This window comes from Pan troglodytes, chromosome 1 (genome assembly GCF_028858775.2).
Source record: "Pan troglodytes isolate AG18354 chromosome 1, NHGRI_mPanTro3-v2.0_pri, whole genome shotgun sequence".
NCBI classification, from domain to species: domain Eukaryota; kingdom Metazoa; phylum Chordata; class Mammalia; order Primates; family Hominidae; genus Pan; species Pan troglodytes.
Genome location: NC_072398.2, coordinates 171,358,656 through 171,382,340, shown reverse-complemented (window position 1 = coordinate 171,382,340; position 23,685 = coordinate 171,358,656). Strand labels below are relative to the sequence as shown.

The 23,685-nt window shown below is 38.8% G+C and overlaps 1 protein-coding gene across 38 annotated transcripts in view; it reads left to right on the top strand.

Annotated features, from left to right (window-relative positions):
- Positions 1-23,685, top strand: part of FGGY (FGGY carbohydrate kinase domain containing) — a 486,570-nt gene that overhangs the window by 315,615 nt on the left and 147,270 nt on the right. For all 38 annotated transcript variants that reach the window (XR_002938170.3, XM_024346119.3, XM_024346101.3 and 35 more), the window contains one exon: positions 15,693-15,754. Coding sequence is in view for 37 of the 38 variants with exons in the window: in XM_024346119.3 (XP_024201887.1) it covers positions 15,693-15,754 (62 nt within the window). In the remaining variant the exon portion in view is untranslated. The remainder of the gene's footprint in view (positions 1-15,692; positions 15,755-23,685) is intronic.

Sequence of the window (23,685 nt, the reverse complement as noted above, 5' to 3'; positions counted from 1 at the left end):
AGTATGTGTTGTCCCCCTCTCTGTGTTCATGTGTTCTCATTCTTCAACTCCCGCTTATGAGTGAGAACATGCAGTGTTTGGTTTTCTGTTCCTGTGTTAGTTTGCTGAGGATGATGGCTTCCAGCTTCATCGATGTCCCTGCAAAGAGATCTCATTCCTTTTTATGAAGGCATAGTATTCCATGGTGTATATGTGCCACAATTTCTTAATCCAGTCTATCACTGATGGGCATTTGGGTCGGTTCCATGTCTTTGCTATTGTAAATAGAGCTACAGAGGTCCAAGATCGCCGAATAGGAACAGCTCCAGTCTACAGCTCCCAGCATGAGCGATGCAGACGACCAGTGATTTCTGCATTTCCAGCTGAGGTACCAGGTTCATCTCACTGGGGCTTGTCAGACAGTGGGTGCAGGACAGTGGGTGCAGCCCACAGACCATGAGCCGAAGCAGGGCGAGGCATCGCCTCACCCGGGAAGCACAAGGGGTCCAGGAATTCCCTTTCCTAGCCAAGGAAAGCCATGACAGATGGCACCTGGAAAATTGGGTCACTCCCACACGGCTACTGCGCTTTTCCAATGGTCTTAGCAAACGGCACACCAGGAGATTATATCCTGCGCCTGGCTCAGAGGGTCCCACGCCCACAGAGCCTTGCTCACTGCCAGCCCAGCAGTCTCAGATCCAACTGCAAGGCAGCAGCGAGGCTGGGGTAGGGGTGCCCACCATTGCTGAGGCTTGAGTAAGTAAACAAAGTGGCCTGGAAGCTCTAACTGGGTGGAGCCCACCTCAGCTCAAGGAGATCTGCCTGCCTCTGTAGACTCCACCTCTGAGGGCGGGGCATAGCTGAACAAAAGGCAGCAGAAACTTCTGTACACTTAAACGTCCCTGTCTGACAGCTTTGAAGAGAGAAGTGGTTCTCCCAGCACAGGGAATGAGATCTGACAATGGACAGACTGCCTCCTCAAGTGGGTCCCTGACCCCCTCAGTAGCCTAACTGGGAGACACCTCCCAGTAGGGGCCGACTGACACCTCATACAACCAGGTACCCCTCTGAAACAAAGCTTACAGAGGAAGGATCAGGCAGCAACATTTCTGCAATATTGGCTGTTCTGCAGCCTCCACTGGTGATACTCAGAGTCTAGAGTGAAACGTCAGCAAACTCCAACAGACCTGCAGTTGAGGGTCCTGACTGTTAGAAGGAAAACTAACAAACAGAAAGGACATCCACACCAAAACCCCATCTGTACGTCACCATCATCAAAGACCAAAGGTAGATAAAACCACAAAGATGGGGAAAAAACAGAGCAGAAAAACTGAACATTCTAAAAATCAGAGCGCCTCTCCTCCTCCAAAGGAACGCAGCTCCTCACCAGCAACGGAACAAAGCTGGACGGAGAATGACTTTCACAAGTTGAGAGAAGAAGGCTTCAGACGATCAAACTGCTCCGAGCTAAAGGAGGAAGTTCGAACCCATGGCAAAGAAGTTAAAAACCTTGAAAAAAGATTAGATGAATGTCTAACTAGAATAACCACTGCAGATAAGTCCTTAAAGGACCTGATGGAGCTGAAAACCATGGCATGAGAACTATGTGACAAATGCACAAGCCTCAGTAGCCGATTTGATCAACTGGAAGAAAAGGTATCAGTGATGGAAGATCAAATGAATGAAATGAAGCTACAAGAGAAGTTTAGAGAAAAAAGAATAAAAAGAGACGAACAAAGCCTCCAAGAAATATGGGACTATGTGAAAAGACCAAATCTACGTCTGATTAGTGTACCTGAAAGTGACGGGGAGAATGGAACCAACTGGGAAAACACTCTGCAGGATATTATCCAGAACTTCCCCAACCTAGCTAGGCAGACCAACATTCAGATTCAGGAAATACAGAGAACGCCACAAAGATACTCCTCGAGAAGAGCAACTCCAAGACACATAATTGTCAGATTCACCAAAGTTGAAATGAAGGAAAAAATGTTAAGGGCAGCCAGGGAGAAAGGTTGGGTTACCCACAAAGGGAAGCCCATCAGACTAACAGCTGATCTCTCAGCAGAAACTCTACAAGCCAGAAGAGAGTGGGGGCCAATATTCAACATTCTTAAAGAAAAGAATTTTCAACCCAGAATTTCATATCCAGCCAAACTAAGCTTCATAAGTGAAGGAGAAATGAAATACTTTACAGACAAGCAAATGCTGAGAGATTTTGTCACCACCAGGCCTGCCCTACAAGAGCTCCTGACAGAAGCACTAAACATGGAAAGGAACAACTGGTACCAGCCACTGCAAAAACATGCCAAATTGTAAAGACCATCAAGGCTGGGAAGAAACTGCATCAACTAACAAGCAAAATAACCAGCTAACGTCATAATGACAGGATCAAATTCACACATAGCAATATTAACCTTATATGTAAATGGGCTAAATGCTCCAATTGAAAGACACAGACTGGCAAAGTGGATAAAGTGTCAAGACCCATCCATGTGCTATATTCAGGAAACCCATCTCATGTGCAGAGACACACATAGTCTCAAAATAAAGGGATGGAGGAAGATCTACCAAGCAAATGGAAAACAAAAAAAGGCAGGGGTTGCAATCCTAGTCTCTGATAAAACAGACTTTAAACCAACAAAGATCAAAAGAGACAAAGAAGGCCATTACGTAATGGTAAAGGGATCAATTCAACAAGAAGAGCTAACCATCCTAAATATATATGTACCCAATACAGGAGCACCCAGATTCATAAAGCAAGTCCTTAGAGAACTACAAAGAGACTTAGACTCCCACACAATAATAATGGGAGACTTAAACCACCCCACTGACAACATTAGACAGATCAATGAGACAGAACGTTAACAAGGATATCCAGGAATAGAACTCAGCTCTGCACCAAGTGGACCTAATAGACATCTACAGAACTCTCCACCCCAAATCAACAGAATATACATTCTTCTCAGCAACACACCACACCTATTCCAAAATTGACCACATAGTTGGAAGTAAAGCCGTCCTCAGCAAATGTAAAGGATAGAAATTATAACAAACTGTCTCTCAGACCACAGTGCAATCCAAGTAGAATTCAGGATTCAGAAACTCACTCAAAACCACTCAACTACATGGAAACTGAACAACCTGCTCCTGAATGACTACTGGGTACATAACAAAATGGAGGCGGAAATAAGGATGTTCTTTGAAACCAATGAGAACAAAGACACAACATACCAGAATCTCTGGGACACCTTCAAAGTAGTGTGTAGAGGGAAATTTATAGCACTAAATGCCCACAAGAGAAAGCAGGAAAGGTCTAAAATTGACACCCTAACATCACAATTAAAAGAACTAGAGAAGCAAAAGCAAACACATTCAAAAGCTAGCAGAAGGCAAGAAATAACTAAAATCAGAGCAGAACTGAAGGAAATCAAGACACAAAAAACCCTTCAAAAAATAGATGAATCCAGAAGCTGGTTTTTTGAAAAGATCAACAAAATTGATAGACCGCTAGCAAGACTAATGAAGAAGAAAAGAGAGAAGAATCAAATAGACACAATAAAAAATGATAAAGGGGATATCACCACCGATCCCATAGAAATACAAACTAACATCAGAGAATACTATAAACACCTCTATGCAAATAAACTAGAAAATCTAGAAGAAATGGATAAATTCCTGGACACATATACCCTCCCAAGACTAAACCAGGAAGAAGTTGAATCTCTGAATAGACCAATAACAGGCTCTGAAATTGAGGCAATAATTAATATCTTACCAACCAAAAAAAGTACAGGACCAGACGGATTCACAGCCGAATTCTACCAGAGGTACAAGGAGGAACTGGTACCACTCCTTCTGAAACTATTTCAATCAATAGGAAAAGAGGGAATCCTCCCTAACTCATTTTATGAGGCCAGCATCATCCTGATACCAAAGCCTGGCAGAGACACAACTAAAAAAGAGAATTTTAGACCAATATCCCTGATGAACATCGATGCAAAAATCCTCAATAAAATATTGGCAAACCGAATCCAGCAGCACATCAAAAAGCTTATCCACCATGATCAAGTGGGCTTCATCCCTGGGATGCAAGGCTGGTTCAACATATGCAAATCAATAAACGTAATCCTGCATATAAACAGAACCAACGACAAAAACCACATGATTATCTTAACAGATGCAGAAAAGGCCTTTGACAAAATTCAACAACCCCTCATGCTAAAAACTCTCAATAAATTAGGTATTGATGGGACATGTCTCAAAATAATAAGAGCTATCTATGACAAACCCACAGCCAATATCATACTGAATGGGCAAAAACTGGAAGCATTCCCTTTGAAAACTGGCACAAGACAGGGATGCCCTCTCTCACCACTGCTATTCAACATAGTGTTGGAAGTTCTGGTCAGGGCAATCAGGCAGGAGAACGAAATAAAGGGTATTCAATTAGGAAAAGAGGAAGTCAAATTGTCCCCGTTTGCAGATGACATCATTGTATATCTAGAAAACCCCATCATCTCAGCCCAAAATCTCCTTAAGCTGATAAGCAACTTCAGCAAAGTCTCAGGATACAAAATCAATGTGCAAAAATCACAAGCATTCTTATACACCAATAACAGACAAAGAGAGAGCCAAATCATGAGTGAACTCCCATTCACAATTGCTTCAAAGAGAATAAAATAGCTAGGAGTCCAACTTACAAGGGATGTGAATGACCTCTTCAAGGAGAACTACAAACCACTGCTCAATGAAATAAAAGAGGACACAAACAAATGGAAGAACATTCCATGCTCATGGATAGGAAGAATCAATATCATGAAAATGGCCATACTGCCCAAGGTAATTTATAGATTCAATGCCATCCCCATCAAGCTACCAATGACTTTCTTCACAGAATTGGAAAAAACTACTTTAAAGTTCATATGGAATCAAAAAAGAGCCCATATTGCCAAGTCAATCCTAAGCCAAAAGAACAAAGCTGGAGGCATCACGCTACCTGACTTCAAACTATACTACAAGGCTACAGCAACCAAAACAGCATGGTACTGGTATCAAAACAGAGATATAGACCAATGAAACAGAACAGAGCCCTCAGAAATAATGCCACATATCTACAACTATCTGATTTTTGACAAATCTGACAAAAACAAGCAATGGGGAAAGGATTCCCTATTTAATAAATGGTGCTGGGAAAACTGGCTAGCCATATGGAGAAAGCTGAAACTGGATCCCTTCCTTGCACCCTATACAAAAATTAATTCAAGATGGATTAAAGACTTAAATGTTAGACCTACAACCATAAAAACCCTAGAAGAATACCCAGGCAATACCATTCAGGACATAGGCATGGGCAAGGACTTCATGACTAAAACATCAAAAGCAATGGCAACAAAAGCCAAAATTGACAAATGAGATCTCATTAAACTAAAGAGCTTCTGCCCAGCAAAAGAAACTACCATCAGAGTGAACAGGCAGCCTACAGAATGGGAGAAAATTTTTGCAATCTACTCATCTGACAAAGGGCTAATATCCAGAATCTACAGTGAACTCAAACAAATTCACAAGAATAAAAGAAACAACCCCATCAACAAGTGGGCGAAGGAGATGAACAGACACTTCTCAAATGAAGACATTTATGCAGCCAAAAGACACATGAAAAAATGCTCATCATTACTGGCCATCAGAGAAATGCAAATCAAAACCACAATGAGATACCATCTCACACCAGTTAGAATGGCAGTCATTAAAAAGTCAGGAAACAACAGGTGCTGGAGAAATAGGAACACTTTTACACTGTTGGTGGGACTGTAAACTAGTTCAACCATTGTGGAAGTCAGTGTGGTGATTCCTCAGGGATCTAGAACTAGAAATACCATTAGACCCAGCCATCCCATTACTGGGTATATACCCAAAGGATTATAAATCATGCTGCTATTAGACACATGCACACGTATGTTTATTGTGGCACTATTCACAATAGCAAAGTCTTGGAACCAAGCCAAACGTCCAACAATGATAGACTGGATTAAGAAAATGTGGCACATATACACCATGGAATACTATGCAGCCATAAAAATGAGTTCATGTCCTTTGTAGGGACATGGATGAAGCTGGAAACCATCATTCTCAGCAAACTATCACAAGGACAAAAAACCAGACACTGCATGTTCTCACTCATAGGTGGGAATTGAACAGTGAGAACACATGGACACAGGAATGGGAACATCACACACCAGGGCCTGCTGTGGGGTGAGGGGAGTGGAGAGGGATAGCATTAGGAGATATACCTAATATTAAATGACGAGTTAATGGGTGCCGCACACCAATATGGCACATGCATACATATGTAACAAACCTGCAGGTTGTGCACATGTACCCTAAAACTTAAAGTATAATAAAAAAATAAATAAAATATTATAATGATGGTAATATTAATTGTAATAATTGTAGCTTACTGAGTATTTTTTTGTGAGAGGGATTTATAGACATAATTCTGTTAAACTTTGAATGATAGTCGTAATTACAATGCCTAATATTATTTTGAAGGCTTGTTTCCAATCTCAGTTCCAAGAACTTTTCATGTATTATCTAATTAATATTCTCAAAAGTCCTATGATCATACCTATAGATACAGTCATTATCTGTATTTTATAGTTAAGTGACTAAAGGTAGCAATTACAGCCTGGAGAGTCTCCTCACCCACCACTGATGGCCTTTTAATATATTTTATTTACTACTCACCTTTCCTTACCATTTACTAATTCTTGTTTATTCTCTTGTAAATTCCAATCTCTGGTTTTAAAATACATCATTGTCACATAGGACATGATAAGAAAAAGTTGCATCTTTTTTATTCCCGCTTGCATATGCACATCTTCTCTAATAAGCCACATCTGAAGGTGTCTGCTCCAGTAGTACATTGTCCATGGTTTCAACGATGCCACACAGTCATAAATACACCACCTAAAGCATAAGAGATGGGAAGTGAGAAAACAGAGAAAAAGGAAAGTAAAGGAGAAGAAACAATAGAAAAAAAGAGAAGGAAAAGAAATGAAAAATATATTAAAAACCATGGATTTAAAAAAAAGATATTTGTCTCATTTTTACAATTAAATGCAGATCTTCCATTACAAAGCAATTATTTCATTCTAAGTATGTGAATAGATTTGTATTTTTTAAAAAAATATTCATCTGGTTATCCTCAGAATGAAGGAAAAGAAACAGGACAGGATCTTTTGATATTTACTTCTTCTTAGAAAACACATGCTCCCTTCCTAAGGATGATTGATTTTAGTTTCATCACACATCAAGGCCTGTCTCATGCTTGCCGATATTCTCTTCTGAATAGTTGTGCAAAAAAGCATTGCTTTTTCCCCAGACTTTGTCCACAGAACACTGACCCCGTGCAGTTCCTACATCCAGATACTGAAGCTTATTTCCAGCTGGACCTTGGCCATCACCCTTTCCAGGTGCTCTTCTTTGTCTCACGTGGAGTGATTTTTATTGGGGATGGCATTGGGTAAGGAAGGCTAAGACAAGTTCCTAAGCCACTGCTATGGTGGCATTGACTTTCTGGAACAATTGTGCTTGGATTGAGTCACAAGGTCACAATGCAACAAGTTACTATGTGCTCTTGGGATTTTAGGATGTATACATTGTGAGTGTCTATCTGCCTCCTGCGTCATTGCCAAGGCTGGGACTAGCCTCAGGAGGTCACCTATGGAAGACATTCTGCTATAAATGGGTGTATGGAATGACTTGCAGTGTGCACAGTGTAGTACAGGTTATGGAGATAATGATTTCATGCCTTCATTCATTCACTCCTTCCATCGCGTTACAGAGATTTCCTGAGTGATTCCACTGGGCCAGCCAAGAATACGGTCACTCCAGTCATCCACCATCAAATAAGAAAGTTGGATACAGAACTGATCATTATAATTTATTGTAGGACATAAAAATAGATAGTACAATCACTATAGCCTACTGGAAAAATAGAGGCTAATACTGAGTACCTATTATGTACCAAATATTTTTAGGCCCGTTAGGATTTGGTATTTCATCTGATCTTCACAGCATGTGTATGTGGTCAGTGTTGTTATATTAGTTTTACTGATGAAGAAATAGGCTGAGAATGTCAAGGTAATCTGATCAAAATCTTACAGTTATAAGTAGGAGAGCCACAATGCAAACCCAAGCTGGCCACCAGAGGCCCAAGATCTTTCCAAAACTGAATCTGACTTTTGTGGAGGTGCATTTCTGAGTTTTTCTTTCAGTTCTCTTGTAGACTTCTTTGAGAAGCAACTGTTGTCCGTTAACATGACATTCTCTTTAAGTGTCTTGAAACAAATACAGTTGGCAGGCTTTGTAAGGCCATGGGAGAAAAATAATTAAATACAATAAATTAAATACAATATCTGAAATACATATATAGTAGATGGGCCTAAGAGCTGATTGGAGATGACAAAAGTGTCCTCAGTGAGAATGAGACTTAGACTGGGAGACTTAGAGAGAAAGAGAGAGAAAGAGAATATGAATGAGAATATACACTGAAAAAATTAACACGCTCAGTCTCTCAGGGGCATGGGAGACAATAGCCAAAGGTCAATTAGCATTGACACGATCTATGTACAGATGTAGGTGTGTCCCCAGCATTTCACATCCACTAATTATAATTACTTCATGGATACAAGGACTAACTCTGCAAAAACAAATGCCTCCCTGTTCCCTTCTCCTGCCCTGGCTTTTGCTTATTTTTTGTATACCCACCTGGATTGCTACACAACTTCCTAATTGGCTTCTTGCCTGTAATCTTTCCCCCTCTAATCCCTTTGTTGCATTGTAGGTATAGAAGTCTTTCTGAAACAGTTATGAGTCTGTCACTTGTGATAGCTCTTCAGTTGTCATTAGAATAAAGTCTTAATTCTTTAGAGTGATGTTTATTTATACAGCCAGTATTTACGGAGTGCTTACTATATTTGAGGTACTGTTCTGAGTGAGAAAGTAGCAGTGAGTAAAACAGCCTCTTCTGCACTCTCCTGCACTCCACCAAGACTCCTGTACCCTTCTCAAGCTTACATTCTAACAGGAGGAGACAGATAATACACAAAAAATAAATAAATTCCACTTTATGGTATAAGTTATTAAGACAAATAGAGGAGGTAGCTTGTGAGTTCAGATGGGAAGGTTGTAGTTTTAAATAGGGTGGTCAGGGTAGACCTCACTGATGTGACAGTTGAACAAAGAATGAGGAAAGGAAGGAATTTAGCTATTTTGAAACCTGGGGGAAGAATATACCAGGTCAAGGGAACACCCAGTGTAAAGATTCTGAGAGGGTTGCTTGCCTGGGGTATTATGGGAATAGCAACAAGGTCACAATGGATGCGGCAGAGTGAACCAAAGTGAGAGTTGCAGGGAACAAGTTCAGAGAGGTGATAGGGTCTACATTATTGGCCACAGTAATAGTTTTTACTCTCAGTGAAATGGAAACCATTGGAGAATAATGAGCGGAGGAGTGATGTGATATGACAGGTTTTCAAAGAATCATTCTTACTGCTGCCTACTGTGTTGCTGATTGTTAACTGGGGAGTGGAAGTAGGGGGAGGGAAGCACAGAAGTCAGAAAGAGGCTATTGTAGTAAGCCAGCTGAGTGAGGAGGATGATGGCATGGAGCTGGTAAAGAATGGTTAGAATTTGGATATATTTTGAAGGTAGAGCCACCTTCAAACCTTGACCTTGACCTTCACACCCTGATGGATTAAGTGTGAAGTGTGCAGAAAAGAGAGAGGCCAAGGCTTGAGGAATGTAGCATTGCTATTAATGGGTGAAGGTGGATTCAATGTTATGGAGTCAGAGGGAGGAAGGAGTCAAGAATTACTACGTTTTCTGATGGTAGTAACTGATCCCCAAAGTTGACCCTCCATTATCTTCCTTCATCTTAGTAAAGAGTACCATCATTTATATTTTTATTAAAGCCAAAAAATAAAATGAAAAATTAGGATTAATTCTTGACTCTTCCTTTCCCCTCTCTCCTCACATCTAATCCATCAGTAAGTCCTAAGGGTTCCACCTCCAAAATATGTTGCCAATCCATCTCTCTCTTTTCTTCTCTTTTCTTTTCTTTTCTTTCTTCCACTCCTAGCACTGTTGGGCAAATCACCGTGGCACTTTTCCTCTCCTGGTCTATGTAAAGTATATTTTTTGTACACAGCATATAGTTGGGTCTTGCTTTTCAATTTTATGATCTCTGAATTTTACTTGGGTTGTTTAGATACTTTATATAAAGATAAATATGATTTGATTTACATCTTTCATTTTGTTTTTTGTTTTCTGTGATCACGTCTGTCTTTCCTTCCTGACTTCTTTTGGATTAAATGACTATTTTTCAATTTTAAGAATTCAATTTTAAGTTATCTATTGGCATCTTGGCTTTCTACACATCTTTTTGCATTATTTTTTAATGGTTGCTCTAGTAATTATAATAAATATCCTAAACTTTTCAGCCTACTTTGAATGCATATTATGATACTTCATGAAAGGTATAAATACCCTTCAACTGTGTAGTTCTACTTACCACTCCTATCCCAGCTCTTTACGCTGTAGTTTGTGTGTGATATCTACATATGCTATAAACCCAACAATGAAATAGTTGTCATATTGTTTGCTTTAAACAATGTATTAGTCTACTCTTGACTACCATAACAAAATACCACAGGTTGGGTGGCTTAAACAACAGACATTTATTTCCTTACAATTTTGGAGGCTAAAAGTCTGTGATCAAGGTGCTGGCAAATGCAGTTTCTGGTGAGGGCTCTCTTCCTAACTTGTAGATGGCTGCCTTCTGTGACCTCACATGGCCTTTTCTCAGTATGTGTATATGAAGAGAAAACGGTTGTATTCCTTCCTTTTCTTATAAGAACACCAGTTATATCAGATTAAGGCCCCACTGTCATGAGCTGTTTAACCTTAATTACCCCCGTAAGAGCCATATCTCTAAATACAGTCACATTTGGGATTGAGGCTTCAATATATGAATTTGAGGTGAACACAGTTTAGTCCATGTCAAAGATACATAAATGTTTTAAAGAAATTCTGAGAAATAAACCATAGTCTTTTGTATTTACCTACATAATTACTGTTTTTATTGCTTTTCCTTTCTTTCTGAAAATTTGAGTTTCCATGTGATATCTTTTCCCAAGCCTAAAGAACTTGTCTTAGCATGTCTTACAGTGCAGGTCAACTGGCAAAAGACATTCTCTCTATTTTTTTTCAATGCATTTATTTTATATGCTGCCTTGAAAGATATTTTTGCTCACTATAGAACTCTTGATTTACAGGGTTTTTTTTTTCCATCAGCACCTTAAAATGTTAGTATTTTCTATTCTGACATTATTATTTCTTATAAGAAGTCAACCATTATTTTTGTCATTCTTTCCCTTTATATAATATGTCATTTTTTTCCTCTGGCTGCTTTCAAATTTTCTCTTAATCTTTGGCTTTTATTATGGTATGGCATGGTCTTCTTTGGATTCATCTTTCTTGAATTTGTAAGTTGATTCCTTTCACCAAGTTTGGGAAATTTTCAGCATTTAATTTTTTTTTGTTTGTTTCTTCTCCTTGCTCTCTTCCCTCTTACTATGACTCCAATTCCACATATATGGTACCTTTGGTTATTGTCTCCCATGCCCCTGAGAGACTCAGGGTGTTAATTTTTTCAATGTATATTCTCATTCATATTCTCTCTCTCTCTTTCTCTCTCTCTAAGTCTCCCAGTCTAAGTCTCATTCTCACGAGGACACTTTTGTTTGTCATCTCCAATCAGCTCTTAGGCCCATCTACTATATATTTATTTCAGATATTGTATTTAATCAATACTATTACATTTGCATTTTAATAGTTTGTTTCTTTGCTGTTTCCTCTCTGTTTAATAACTGTGAGAATATTTTTCTTTTACATCCTTAAGCATTGTTAAAATACCTACTTTAAAATTCTTATCTTCTAACACCTGTGTCACCTCAGATTTGGTGTTCACTAAGTGGCTTTTCTCTTAAGTATGGATTACATTTTCCTGTTCCTCAATATGTACAATGATTTGGGGTCATATTTTGGACATTGTGATTGACATATTCTAGAGACACTGTATTATTTCTGTTTCTCTTTTGAGTATTGATTTTTTGGTTTAGCAGGCAGTTTATTTGGCTGAACTCAAACTTCAAGTTTTGTTACTCTCCTGTGATGAACATGTCCTAAAATCTCTGTTGCATTATTTTAGCCTTAGCTGGACTACTTCTGGTGTTCCCCTGCACATGTAATTGAGAGATCATCCAGAAATTAGGGTAGCATTTATAGGCACAGTGTTGCATTCCCTTTCTATGGCTCTCTCTTTCTGACATCCCCTCCACAACTTACTTCCTAGCTACTATGGTTGCCTTGAACTCTAACCTCTCATTTCTTAATCAGAAAGACTGTGTATTTCTATCTGAGTATTAGTTATCTTGCATGCCACTGACTGGGGTCCACCCATGGGCAAAAATGTATAAAATCAGGAAACACACAAAGTACTGTTTTTTCCTTCCTTGTGTCTACTCCTCTCCAGTTTCTACCTGGTTTTGGCCACTTTCCAGTGTCTTCAGAGAACTATTTGCTGTATTTTGATCAGCATTTTTAATTGTTATCAAAATGTGTCTCATCATTCATTCATTAGAGATGTCAGCATTGCTCTAGGCACTGAGGAGTGGAAAATAATGATGCTCTTGCTTTGAAAGAGCTCAGAGTATAGGGTAAGAGACAGACATATAACTAAGGATTGTAAAAGAACTTGATAGATGCTACAGTAGAGTAAGGATAGAAAATATCTGTGCCTTATATTCCCATTGCCAACCTGTGATCTTTGTCTGCATTTCCTATTCTCCATGCCTGGTCATCTCCCTGTCCTTCATACATTACCAAATTTTTCTTAACTTTTCATCATTTTTCTCTCCAAATCAAAATAATTTTTATGGCCTTTAATCTAATAAAAGTATAAACTCTTATGACATTCAAGACACACTGTCTGCCTTCGCCCTCTTTATTCATCCATATTTTCACCAGTTTACTAATTCTGTAATTTAACCTACAGTAATCCTATGACCAATGTATGCACAGCACAAATAGATACAAATGCAAAGTGTGGTAAGTGCCACCAAGGAGAAGTACATGGTGCTATCTGTGTTTTTCCTGTGGTTCACTCATCCCACATTTATTCCACAAACCTTTATTAACCACCCATGATATGCCAGGCATGAGGCTAAACCAGTCCGTTACCATTCAAATCATATATGTCTTTCCATTTTCATGTCTCTACTAACCAGCCTCCTTTCTGTCATGCCTTGCCTCTAGCCCTTTACTCCTCCAGACTCTACGTATTTATGGCCTCTCAGCTGAAGCTTCACCTACTCCAACTGTATAATGATTGCCAAATGATTGATCTCTCACTTTGTGCTGCTATGCATCATAACTATTTCTTATTTTTCAGTGTATCTCCGGAACCTAGGTGCACAGTTCCTGGAGGCACATTAGGCATTTAGTAAATACTAAATAACTGCATTCATGCTTACACCACACATGCTAGGTTCTAGCTCACTCCTGGAAGCTCATTTAAATCTCTCTTCTCTGAACTCCTAAAGCACTTCCCATAAAAATTAACATCAAATCAAGTAATGCCTCTAATTATCCATTACTGTTCCCAGTGAGTTTATCTTGATGCTCTCAGTGGATTGCAAACTCAGGGGATCCAAAGTGTGATGAGGATATGCTTCATCACAGTAATGCAAAGTTGAACCTGAAGGAGATAAATATTCAATAACTGCATGAGTTTTTTTTTTCATTGAAATGACCAATGTCTTTGATATCATTTTGAAACATTTCCACAAAAACTGCACCAATGGTATTCAACAACTTATACCTGCAAGTTCAGTAGACAATATGACGTGGTGGTTAAGAACAAGGTCTTAAAATATAGAGACCGCAGTTTGAGACCTAGATTTGTCGTTACTTTACTGTGACCTTGGGCAAGATATTCAATCTCTTTGAGCTCAGTTTCCTCATCTCCATAATGAAGAATAGTATCTTCTTCATAGGAGTGCTATAAGGAATAAATGAAATAGAGTAATGTGTGTACAATGCTTAAGTTAGTACTGATGTATAGGAAATGAGTCAGTATATTTCACGTGATATCATTTATACTACTGTTGGCACTATAGTAGTGTATTAGTCCATTTTCATACTGCTGATATGGACATACCTGAGACTGGGTAATTTATACAGAAAAAGAGGTGTAATGGACTCATAGTTCCACATGGCTGGGGAGGCGTCACAATCATAGCAGAAGGCGAAAGGCATGTCTAACATGGCGGCAGGCAAGAGGGAATGAGAGCCAAGTAAAACAGGAAACCCCTTATGAAACCATCAAATCTCATGAGACTTATTCACTACTACGAAACAGTATGGGGGAAACTGCGCCCATGATTCAGTTGTTTCCCACTGGGTCCCTCCCACAACATGTGAGATTTATGGGAGTTACAATTCAAGATGAGATTTTGGTGGGGACACAGACAAACCATATCAAGCAGACACACTTAACTTCCTAGAAATCCTGTTTAAAAGGAGGCCATGGAAGTTCAAAACAGTTTAGTGACTTGCACAAAGTCACTCAGCTAGTGAGACTCAGAGCCAGAACCCAACCCTGGCCTCTGTGTCTCCTGAACAAATTATCTTCTTTACACAGCCCTAGCTCTCAGGAAACATGCTCAGAGAGCCTATCCCTGTGCAGCCAAAAGAGCAAATCTTTTCCTTGTTGGAATGAAAATAAATCTATCAGAATGGTTGTTTTAGCATCCTAGAAACTCAAGTAAACATTCAGAAAATATACAGATGAGGTTCAGGAACTCAAGCACGGTGTTGCTTGGGTGTGTTATGGCAAGCAGAGTAAATGCATGGAGAAACATTTCGGTCCCTGATACATATTTCATACTATTTTGTTTAGAGCCACCAAGTGGATTAAGGAATAAGATCCTAGACCTGGGACTTCAAATGAGAGGTGATTATCTGCAGAGCTCAGACATTTCTGTCCTTGGAGAGCTGTGTTTCCCATGTGATGATTGTTCAGTCAGGAGAGTTTCTCCTGACAGGTCTGGGGCATCTCAATTTTTTTTAACTGAGGGTTTCAAAAATTTTTTTTAATGAGGGTTTTTTCAAAAACCCTCATCATAGTCTCTTGCATTCAGCTTCTCCATTAGTAAGACACAGTGAGTAATTCAAGGTTTGACATTGCCCAGGGATGACAGCCTAGATCAAGAAGGGGAAATGATGTGATCCAGAAAAGGTTGGTGCTTTTAACACTCAGACCCCCCACCATTTGACATAAGTTACCCTTTCTTCTCATTCTTGGGCCTGATGCTAACCTGCTTCTACCAGTTTAGCCTTGGAAATTTCATTTCTTTTTACTCTTCTCTCTAAACTTCTTTGTTTTATGTATTTAAGAGGCTAGCAGTAGGTTAAATCAAAGCTAAATTTCTTTTAACTGAGGCACTCTTGCTACATTGGCATTTTAATGTTCTTGGAACCCGTATGGACAAAGAGTTGAAAGAAACATATACTCATTTTAATATAAATTTTTCTATCTTATACATAAATTAAAGAAGCTATAAAATTGACCCATGTCTCTTATTTTTCAGATAGACCACATGGTACAAGGCCATGCTGCTTTTCCAGAACTACAAGTAAAGGCCACAGCCAGGTAACTGCTGTCTCTGTTCCCTCTAAAATTTTCCTTGTGTGACTGTATTGAGAGAATTCACGTTGGGCAGTTGGGTGATTTTCAGATCCTACAGACAATGAAAATGCCTATTAGTGCTTGAAAGATAGTCACCTGGATGATCCAGAAGATAGATGTATTAATTCTTTAAATGAGGTAAGAGAACTTAGAGAACCTAGAGATACCCCAAGAATATACCCAGGGACTATAGATAAGAAACTCTGATGTAGAAGAAGGACCATGGATTCTGGAGTCAAAACTTCTTAGTTTCACATCCCAGCCATACTCCTTAATAGATATAGGACCTTGAGCGAGTTACTTAACCTCTTTATGCCTGTCTCTTCATCTGTAAAACTGAAGATAATAACTGATATGGAGTGATTTCTAGAATATTTTGAAGCAAGCTGAGTGCAAAAAAAATTTACGATATACTCCCTTTCATGTAAAAAGAAAGACATAGGAAAATACATGTGTATCTGTTCATTTTTGCAAAAGAAATACAGGAAGTAGCCAGGTGCGGTGGCTCACTCCTGTAACCCCAGCACCTTGGGAGGCCGAGGCGGGCAGATCACGAGGTCAGAGATCGAGACCAGCCTGGCCAACATGGTGAAACCCCATCTCTACTAAAAATACAAAAGTTAGCCGGGCATGGTGATGTATGCCTATAATCCCAGTTACTTGGGAGGTTGAGGCAGGAGAATTGCTCAAACCCGGGAGGTGGAGGTTGCAGTGAGCAGAGATCGTGCCACTGCACTCCAGCCTGGGCAATAAAGTGAGACTCCGTCTCAAAAAAAAAAAAAAAAAAAAAAAAAAAGAAATACAGGAAGTTTAAACCAGAAAATAATAAGATTAGTTACCTACAGGGGGTGGGTAGGAATGGGGTGGAAAGAATGTGGGAATGGGACCATGGTAGTAGGAAGAAATGACACTTCTCTGAGTATACCTTTTTATATAACTATAACTCTTAGAATTATTGTCATGCCTCATGTCCCTGATACCCTGATAAAATAGGTGATAGATAACCAGGATATATGTGTATGTTGGCATGGGCAAAATGAAATGCACACAGTAAAAACTGAACCTACTGTATTACAAAGGGGGTTGGGAAAAGAAAAGAAAGGAAAAGAAAAAAGAAAAGAACCTAAGTAAATTTGGGAAAGAATATTTTGACTATATGCCATATGGCTAAAGAGAAAAATAACCATCCATAAATATTATACTGTAATTGGTAAATCTGTTTTTCATTGGTATATGTTAGCTATAGTGACAACTCTTTATGTGTATGCTACAGTTGAGTGAAGAAATCAATATATTGTGGATAATAAGAGCCAGGTTCCTCACAAATGGGAAAAGGAGAAGGTTAGAATGAACCTTATGGTGTCAATATCAACTTATGATTTTATATATATATATACACACACACACACAGCTGGATATAAATATAAGTAAATATAGATATGTATATTCATGCGTGAATATACATGCAAATACTTCCTAGGTCTCTCTGCTGAGATGGCTTGGAAGCAATGACACGATAGTAGCAATGTGTGTACCTAGCTCACAGGTACTGGATTCTAAGTACCATTCTCCCATTTCTCCAATAAAAGTAATCAGGACTTCTTAGAAAGATGGCTGAGTCTACGCTGCGGCAGTAAAATTATGGTGCCAGAAAGAAAAAAGTTACTCAACAAGGAATTGTCAAGGTACATTGGAACCAATTTTAAGAATCTCTCAGTGGCCTACTCAGGATAAAATAAACAGTAATAGCGTAAAGTAAGTCCATAAGTAAATAACTCCATAAGTAAACTACTGAAGAAGGAAATAAACGAGGAAGAAATGACAGGTCTTCCTCTTCACTGTCAGAACAGTAGCCTTACAATTAATAAATGTAGAAGAAATAATGGAAATAGATAATCAACATTAGGTAAACACTACAGAGATAAATGTTGTAGGCAAGAATCATTAATGGATGCTAAAATTAGTGAGTAAAAGTGGGAAGCAGGATATTTTCATAAACCCAGAGGATTTCAGCACAAGATACTGAGTAATAGCTAGAGGAAAATAATAACTTTCCAGTAGTATATAAGTATGGAAGACACCACCTTACCCAAGTGATTAAAGTAAACAACACCAGCAATAACATGTAGTGATATCATGTATCTCCTTTTATGAGGCACCGATAAAGATACAACATCATTTCTGCCATGTTCTTGCCCAAAATGATTAAACTCAGTGTAAATATGGGAAGCATCAGACAAACCTAGATTGACATTCCACAAAGCTATTAGCCAGTTTGCTCCAAAGGAAAATTAAGAAACTTAAATACTGAAGAACTGTCCTAGATTGGAGGAGACTTAAGGAGGTACTACAGCTGTAAGCAGTATATAATCATGGATTCAACTCTGGACCAGAGAAAGGACATTGGTGGAGGAAAACTGTTGAAATTCAAATAGAGATGAATAGTATTGTTATTTATTGCAATTTCTTAGGTGATGAGTAAAAGGGAACTCTGTGTATTATTTTTGTAACTTTTGTGTAAATCTAAAATTATTTTGAAATAAAAAGTCTAAAAAATAATAAATGAATGGATTTTCATGCTGATAATGCTTAGTTGTCAGGCTGTTTAAGTAAAGTAAGATATTTTTATAGAATTATCAGAGAAACCCATGTAGCTAGCTAGCACAGGACAAAAGAGAGATAGTCTAAGGTGGCCACTAATAGACTCTGAAACCAAATTGCCTTTGCCTCAGCTTTGTCGCTTATTCACTTTCTGTTTCTGGGCTATTTACTTAACCTCTGTGCCTTAGTACCTCACTGTAAAGGGAATAATAGTAAACATTTCATAAGGTTATTGAGAAAATTAAATGAATTAGAATAATGGGTGATACAGAGTGATGATTAAGAGTCAGGCTGTAATAGGTGTTCAACTAAAAAAATGGTAATGATAAAAATTACTGTTGGGGAACATCACACACCGAGGCCTGTCGTGGGATGGGGGGATAGGGGAGGGATAGCATTAGGAGGAATACCTAATGTAAATAACGAGTTAACGGGTGCAGCAAACCAACATGGCACATGTATACATATGTAACAAACCTGTACATTGTGTACATGTACCCTGGAACTTAAATAAAAAATGAATAAATAACTAAATAAATAAATAAATGATTGTTGTAGTTAGTATATTAGACATTTCCGTTCTACTAAGTGACTTACATTCTAATAGGATCAGCACACCTACACAGAGCAGAATAAATGCATACTGTAGTAAAATATACGTAGTGTGTTATCAGGCTGTGTAGAAAAGGAGGACTGATTTTGACAAGGAGTTTAAGAAAAGCTTCATAGGCATTCCCTTCTAGGAGTCTTTAGTTATAATGCCATTGCAATTAGTCATTAATTACAATTACCATTGAGAGGGATTATGTCACATAACCTTACCAACTAGCATATTAGTGGCATAGAGACCATATAACCTAGAAAAGGGATTCCTGATTTCGGATCATCAATGAACCTCTTTAAATTGTGTACTGTTCTGCTGATTACATAATTCTGCATGTATTTCTGTGAAGGGACCATAACGGTCATTATTTTCTTAAAGGGTTTAAGCATTTATAAACCACTAAGCCAAAGAAAAGAGCACTAAATTTATAGTCTGGAGACCTGAATCCAAATCTCAGCTCCAACATGTATCATTGTGTGAAACCCATTTTCTTCATTATAACATAGGATAGTAATGGAGCATCAACCCGAAACACCTCTAAGGATTTATTTTGAGTTTAGAAGAGGTAATATATTTGACGGGGCTTTGTAAACTGAATTGTGACAATGATGATGACCACTACTACTCTGTTAGTCCATTCTTGCACTGCTGTGAAGAAATACCTGAGACTGGGTAATTTATAAAGGAAAGAGGTTTAATTGACTTACAGTTCTGTGGGCTGGGCAGGCATCAGGAAACTTACAATCATGGTGGAAGGAGAAACAAACACATCCTTCTTCACATGGTGGCAAGAGAGAGAAGTGCTGAGCAAAAGGAGGAAAAGCCCCTTATAAAACCATCAGATCTCATGAGAAGTCACTATCACAAGAACAGCATGAGGGTAACCACACCCATAATTCAATTACCTCCAACCAGGTCCCTCCCACAACACATGAGGATTATGGGAACTAAAATTCAAGATGAGATTTGGTAGGGACACAGCCAAACCATATCAACTACTACTATTACTACTAATGATTTTAAGAGGAGGAATTTTGGTGGTGGTTGCTCTGGGTTCAAGCAGCATACGTCAGTCATTCATACCTTGCCTGCCTTCTTATGGAAAGCATGGAGGAACAGCAAGGACAGGGACTGTGAATTAGAGTCCTTGAGTTCTTGTACCTGTTCTGCCCTGAATGTCTCAATGACTACTAGATTCTTCATCCATAAATTACAATAATGATACCCTACTTACTTCATTTTACAGGCATTAATAGGATGAAAGCAAGTCACAGGAATGTCTGTATATGAACATTTCAGTGTGTAACACAAACTTACTGAATATTTAGTTTTGCAATGACATACTCTAAACTTCCAGAACTTTCTTCTATAGATAAACTTCATTTGAGTAGCTTCTGTTGCAAATCATAATAAAAAGAAGAAAGAATTTATGGATTACCATGCAAACTCAGAGAAACAACAGTATCGGGTGGTTCAGAAGCAGCAACTTACAGAATTCAGTGATGGAGTCAGAACTGGATTTAAATCCCACCTCTTTTGACATAACTTCAAAACCACTTCCAGCTACTTTCCTGTATTTCTCCTTCTGTTTAGAGTGGAGTTTCTCCAAAGCATCGCCTGTACTCTTGGTCTCTACTTCTCCACTTCCTACTCCTTCCTTGCCCACTGCAGTTTGAATTCTGTCACCATCAGCCCCCGAAACATTTCATATTAAGGTTATCAGTGACCTCTATTTTGCTAAGTCCATAGGATGTTTTTTATTCCCCTTTCTTTAGTTCTCAGCAGCATGGGGCATCAGTGATCACTTTTTCCTCCTTTTAACATTCTCTTTCCTTGACTTTCTGGAATGTCACCCTGTCTGTTTTCTCCCTATATCTCTGATTCCTCCTTCCTAACCACTTTTCTTGAGTTTATAGTTCTTTTCTTGACCATTAACATTAATTTTTATCACAGCTAGCTTCCTGGCCCTCTTCTCTCTTTGCCATCTCTTCCAAGATGATCTCAGCTATGCTCTTGACTTCATTTCTGTCTATATTTTGATGACTCTTTTATGTCCAGCCCAGATACTTAGTAGGTATTCAGTAAATGTTAGTTCGGTTTCCTTCCACTTTTCTTTTATTGTCTTACAAAGGAAAGTGCATCTGTGTCTTATTAGATCTATGAGTACAATATTCTAAAACTATGGGACCCTTTATGCTTCCAGTCTTAGAAAGAAACAGGCATAGCTGTTTTTGAAATGAAGTTAGCTGTTTGGAAGAGTGGACAAATCCTTCTGAATCAAGAACCATGTGTCTCTTTTGCTATGACTTGGGGCTTTCTGAAAACAGCAATGCAGGTCACCCCTATCTCAGAGCTTAGGGTCAGCAAATCCTGTTTGAAACTGTGGAAACAAGTGTTGATAAACAGATTGAGTATTTTATACTCTTGATTTACAATAATCCTCTTAGGCCCCATCTCTGAAGAGAAGTGTTTTGCAAGCTTATAAATTAAGTAAACAAGAACTGGATGTGCCCGTACATGTAACTGGTAACCAAAGTTTCTCTTCATGTGGGGCCAAATTTGCAGATATTTCACTCTTTAGCAGAGATCACCTTATGTCGATCATAAATTTTGACTCTTTTCCTCTAAACTTGATTCTCTTAGAGGTTCTTAACTAACAGTGTCTCTGAATTAGGTTCTGGTGACAACAGGGTTTAGTGAGAACATTTTGGCATAATCCACAAGTGCTAGATTCAAGGTTGGCAGCAAAGCAAAACTTAAAATCCAGGGTCTGTGGCCCATCTGTCTGATGAGTATCTTTTGAGCATTTGTGATACATGAATGAACCGAGCAAACAAAGTCTTTGCTTTCATAAAAATATACACACACATACATATATATACATGCAGTACATACATGCAAATATGCATACTATATACATATACACATATGCATATATACAGATATAGCCAGCCATTGATAAATGCTCTAAGGAAAATTGTAGATAAATAAGGAGATATAGAGCATTGGTTTCAAAGCCCTTAATGTTGTCTTTGTTGTGCTAGTGCACATTTTTTTCCTCAGCCTTTCTTTTTTCCTGCTTTCCCTGAATTTTTCTGTTATTCCTCTGAGGACAGCTAATTTTTCTTGATCTGATTTATTCCTCAAACTTCTTTTGCTTTTGTAATTCCCATAATCCCACTAAATATCAATTTCTTAAAATTCACTAGTCCTCTATATCGCGAATCGCAGATAGATTTAAAGCTTCCCATTAAAGGCTGTACAAATCCCCCTCAAGCAAAGAAAGGGAAAAAAAGGACAATAACATTTATTAAGAATCTGCAGTATGTTTGGCACTGTGCTTAGTGATAATAGTTTCACGTATATTATCTCATTTAATTCTAGATGAGGAAATGAGGATTATTGGGAGCTCTCAAACTTCACTTCTAAAAATTTTTCTCTCTTTCCATTCTGCTGTTTTGTATTGTGAGTCCCCTTTTTGCCTTTATGACTTTTTAAACCTTGGACCGTCATTCTGATAACTGGGGCGTTGAGTCTATCACTGAATATTTACTTAGCCTTCCCTGAGCTAGGACAGTCAGTGTGATAATATTAACACCTTTCATTCCCCCATGGTATACAAAGATAATCAGTAAATTCTTGATGGCTCTGAGTTCAGAAAGATTTCTTACAGAAATTAGCTGGATATTATTATACATTTCTTTTTTTTTTTTTTTCTTTTTTCTTTTTTTTTTGAGACGGAGTCTCGCACTTTTACCCAGGCTGGAGTGCAGTGGCACTATCTCAGCTCACTGCAAGCTCTGCCTTCCGGGTTCACACCATTCTCCTGCCTCAGCCTCCTGAGTAGCTGGGACTACAGGCACCTGCCACCGCGCCCGGCTAATTTTTTGTATTTTTAGTAGAGACGGTTTCACCGTGTTAGCCAGGATGGTCTCGATCTCCTGACCTCGTGGTCCGCCCGCCTCGGACTCCCAAAGTGCTGAGATTACAGGTGTGAGCCACCGCGCCCAGCCTATTATACGTTTCTTTGGTTTCTGTTTTGCATGCAAATAAAAGAAAGTGCTCAGGGCATTGGGGTCTTCTCTAGAAGACCAAGGGTCTGTGCTGATTTAGGACATAAATCCTCTTATTTTCTACCTCCCAACTGGTTACCAGTAGCTCAGCACAGTGCCTGGTGGCATAGGGGCATGTGTAGGGAAGTCATAAGATGCCTGTTCCTTTGCCCTGTCCCCATCTTCTGTGTATTCCAGCATGTCTGGAAGGCTGTGTCCATCTGAAGGGTTTTAGATAGGTGTGGGAGTAATAATCAAGGTTGCATTGTAGAAGAACCAATCAGGAAAGAGTACAGAAAGCCTGATTGGACATTCTTAGTTGAGTTGTCTTTGGACATCTAAGAGGAGGCATTTGAAGAGTGGTTGGATACTTGACCTGGAACTCATAAGAAAGAAATGGACAGGAGTTAAGGTCATATATTTGGAAGTCCTCAGCACTAGATGGTAACTGGAGCAATGAGAAGAGGTTAGGATCATCCAAGAGGAGATAAAGAGTAAGAAAATGGTGAAAGACAGTAGATCTCTGGAAGACGTCATATGTTTAATGAACAAGTGAAGAAGGAGAAACAGCCAAAGAGGAGGGAGGAAAATCAAGAGAGAATAGTGTTTCAGAAACAAGAGAACAAATGAGGAAGGAG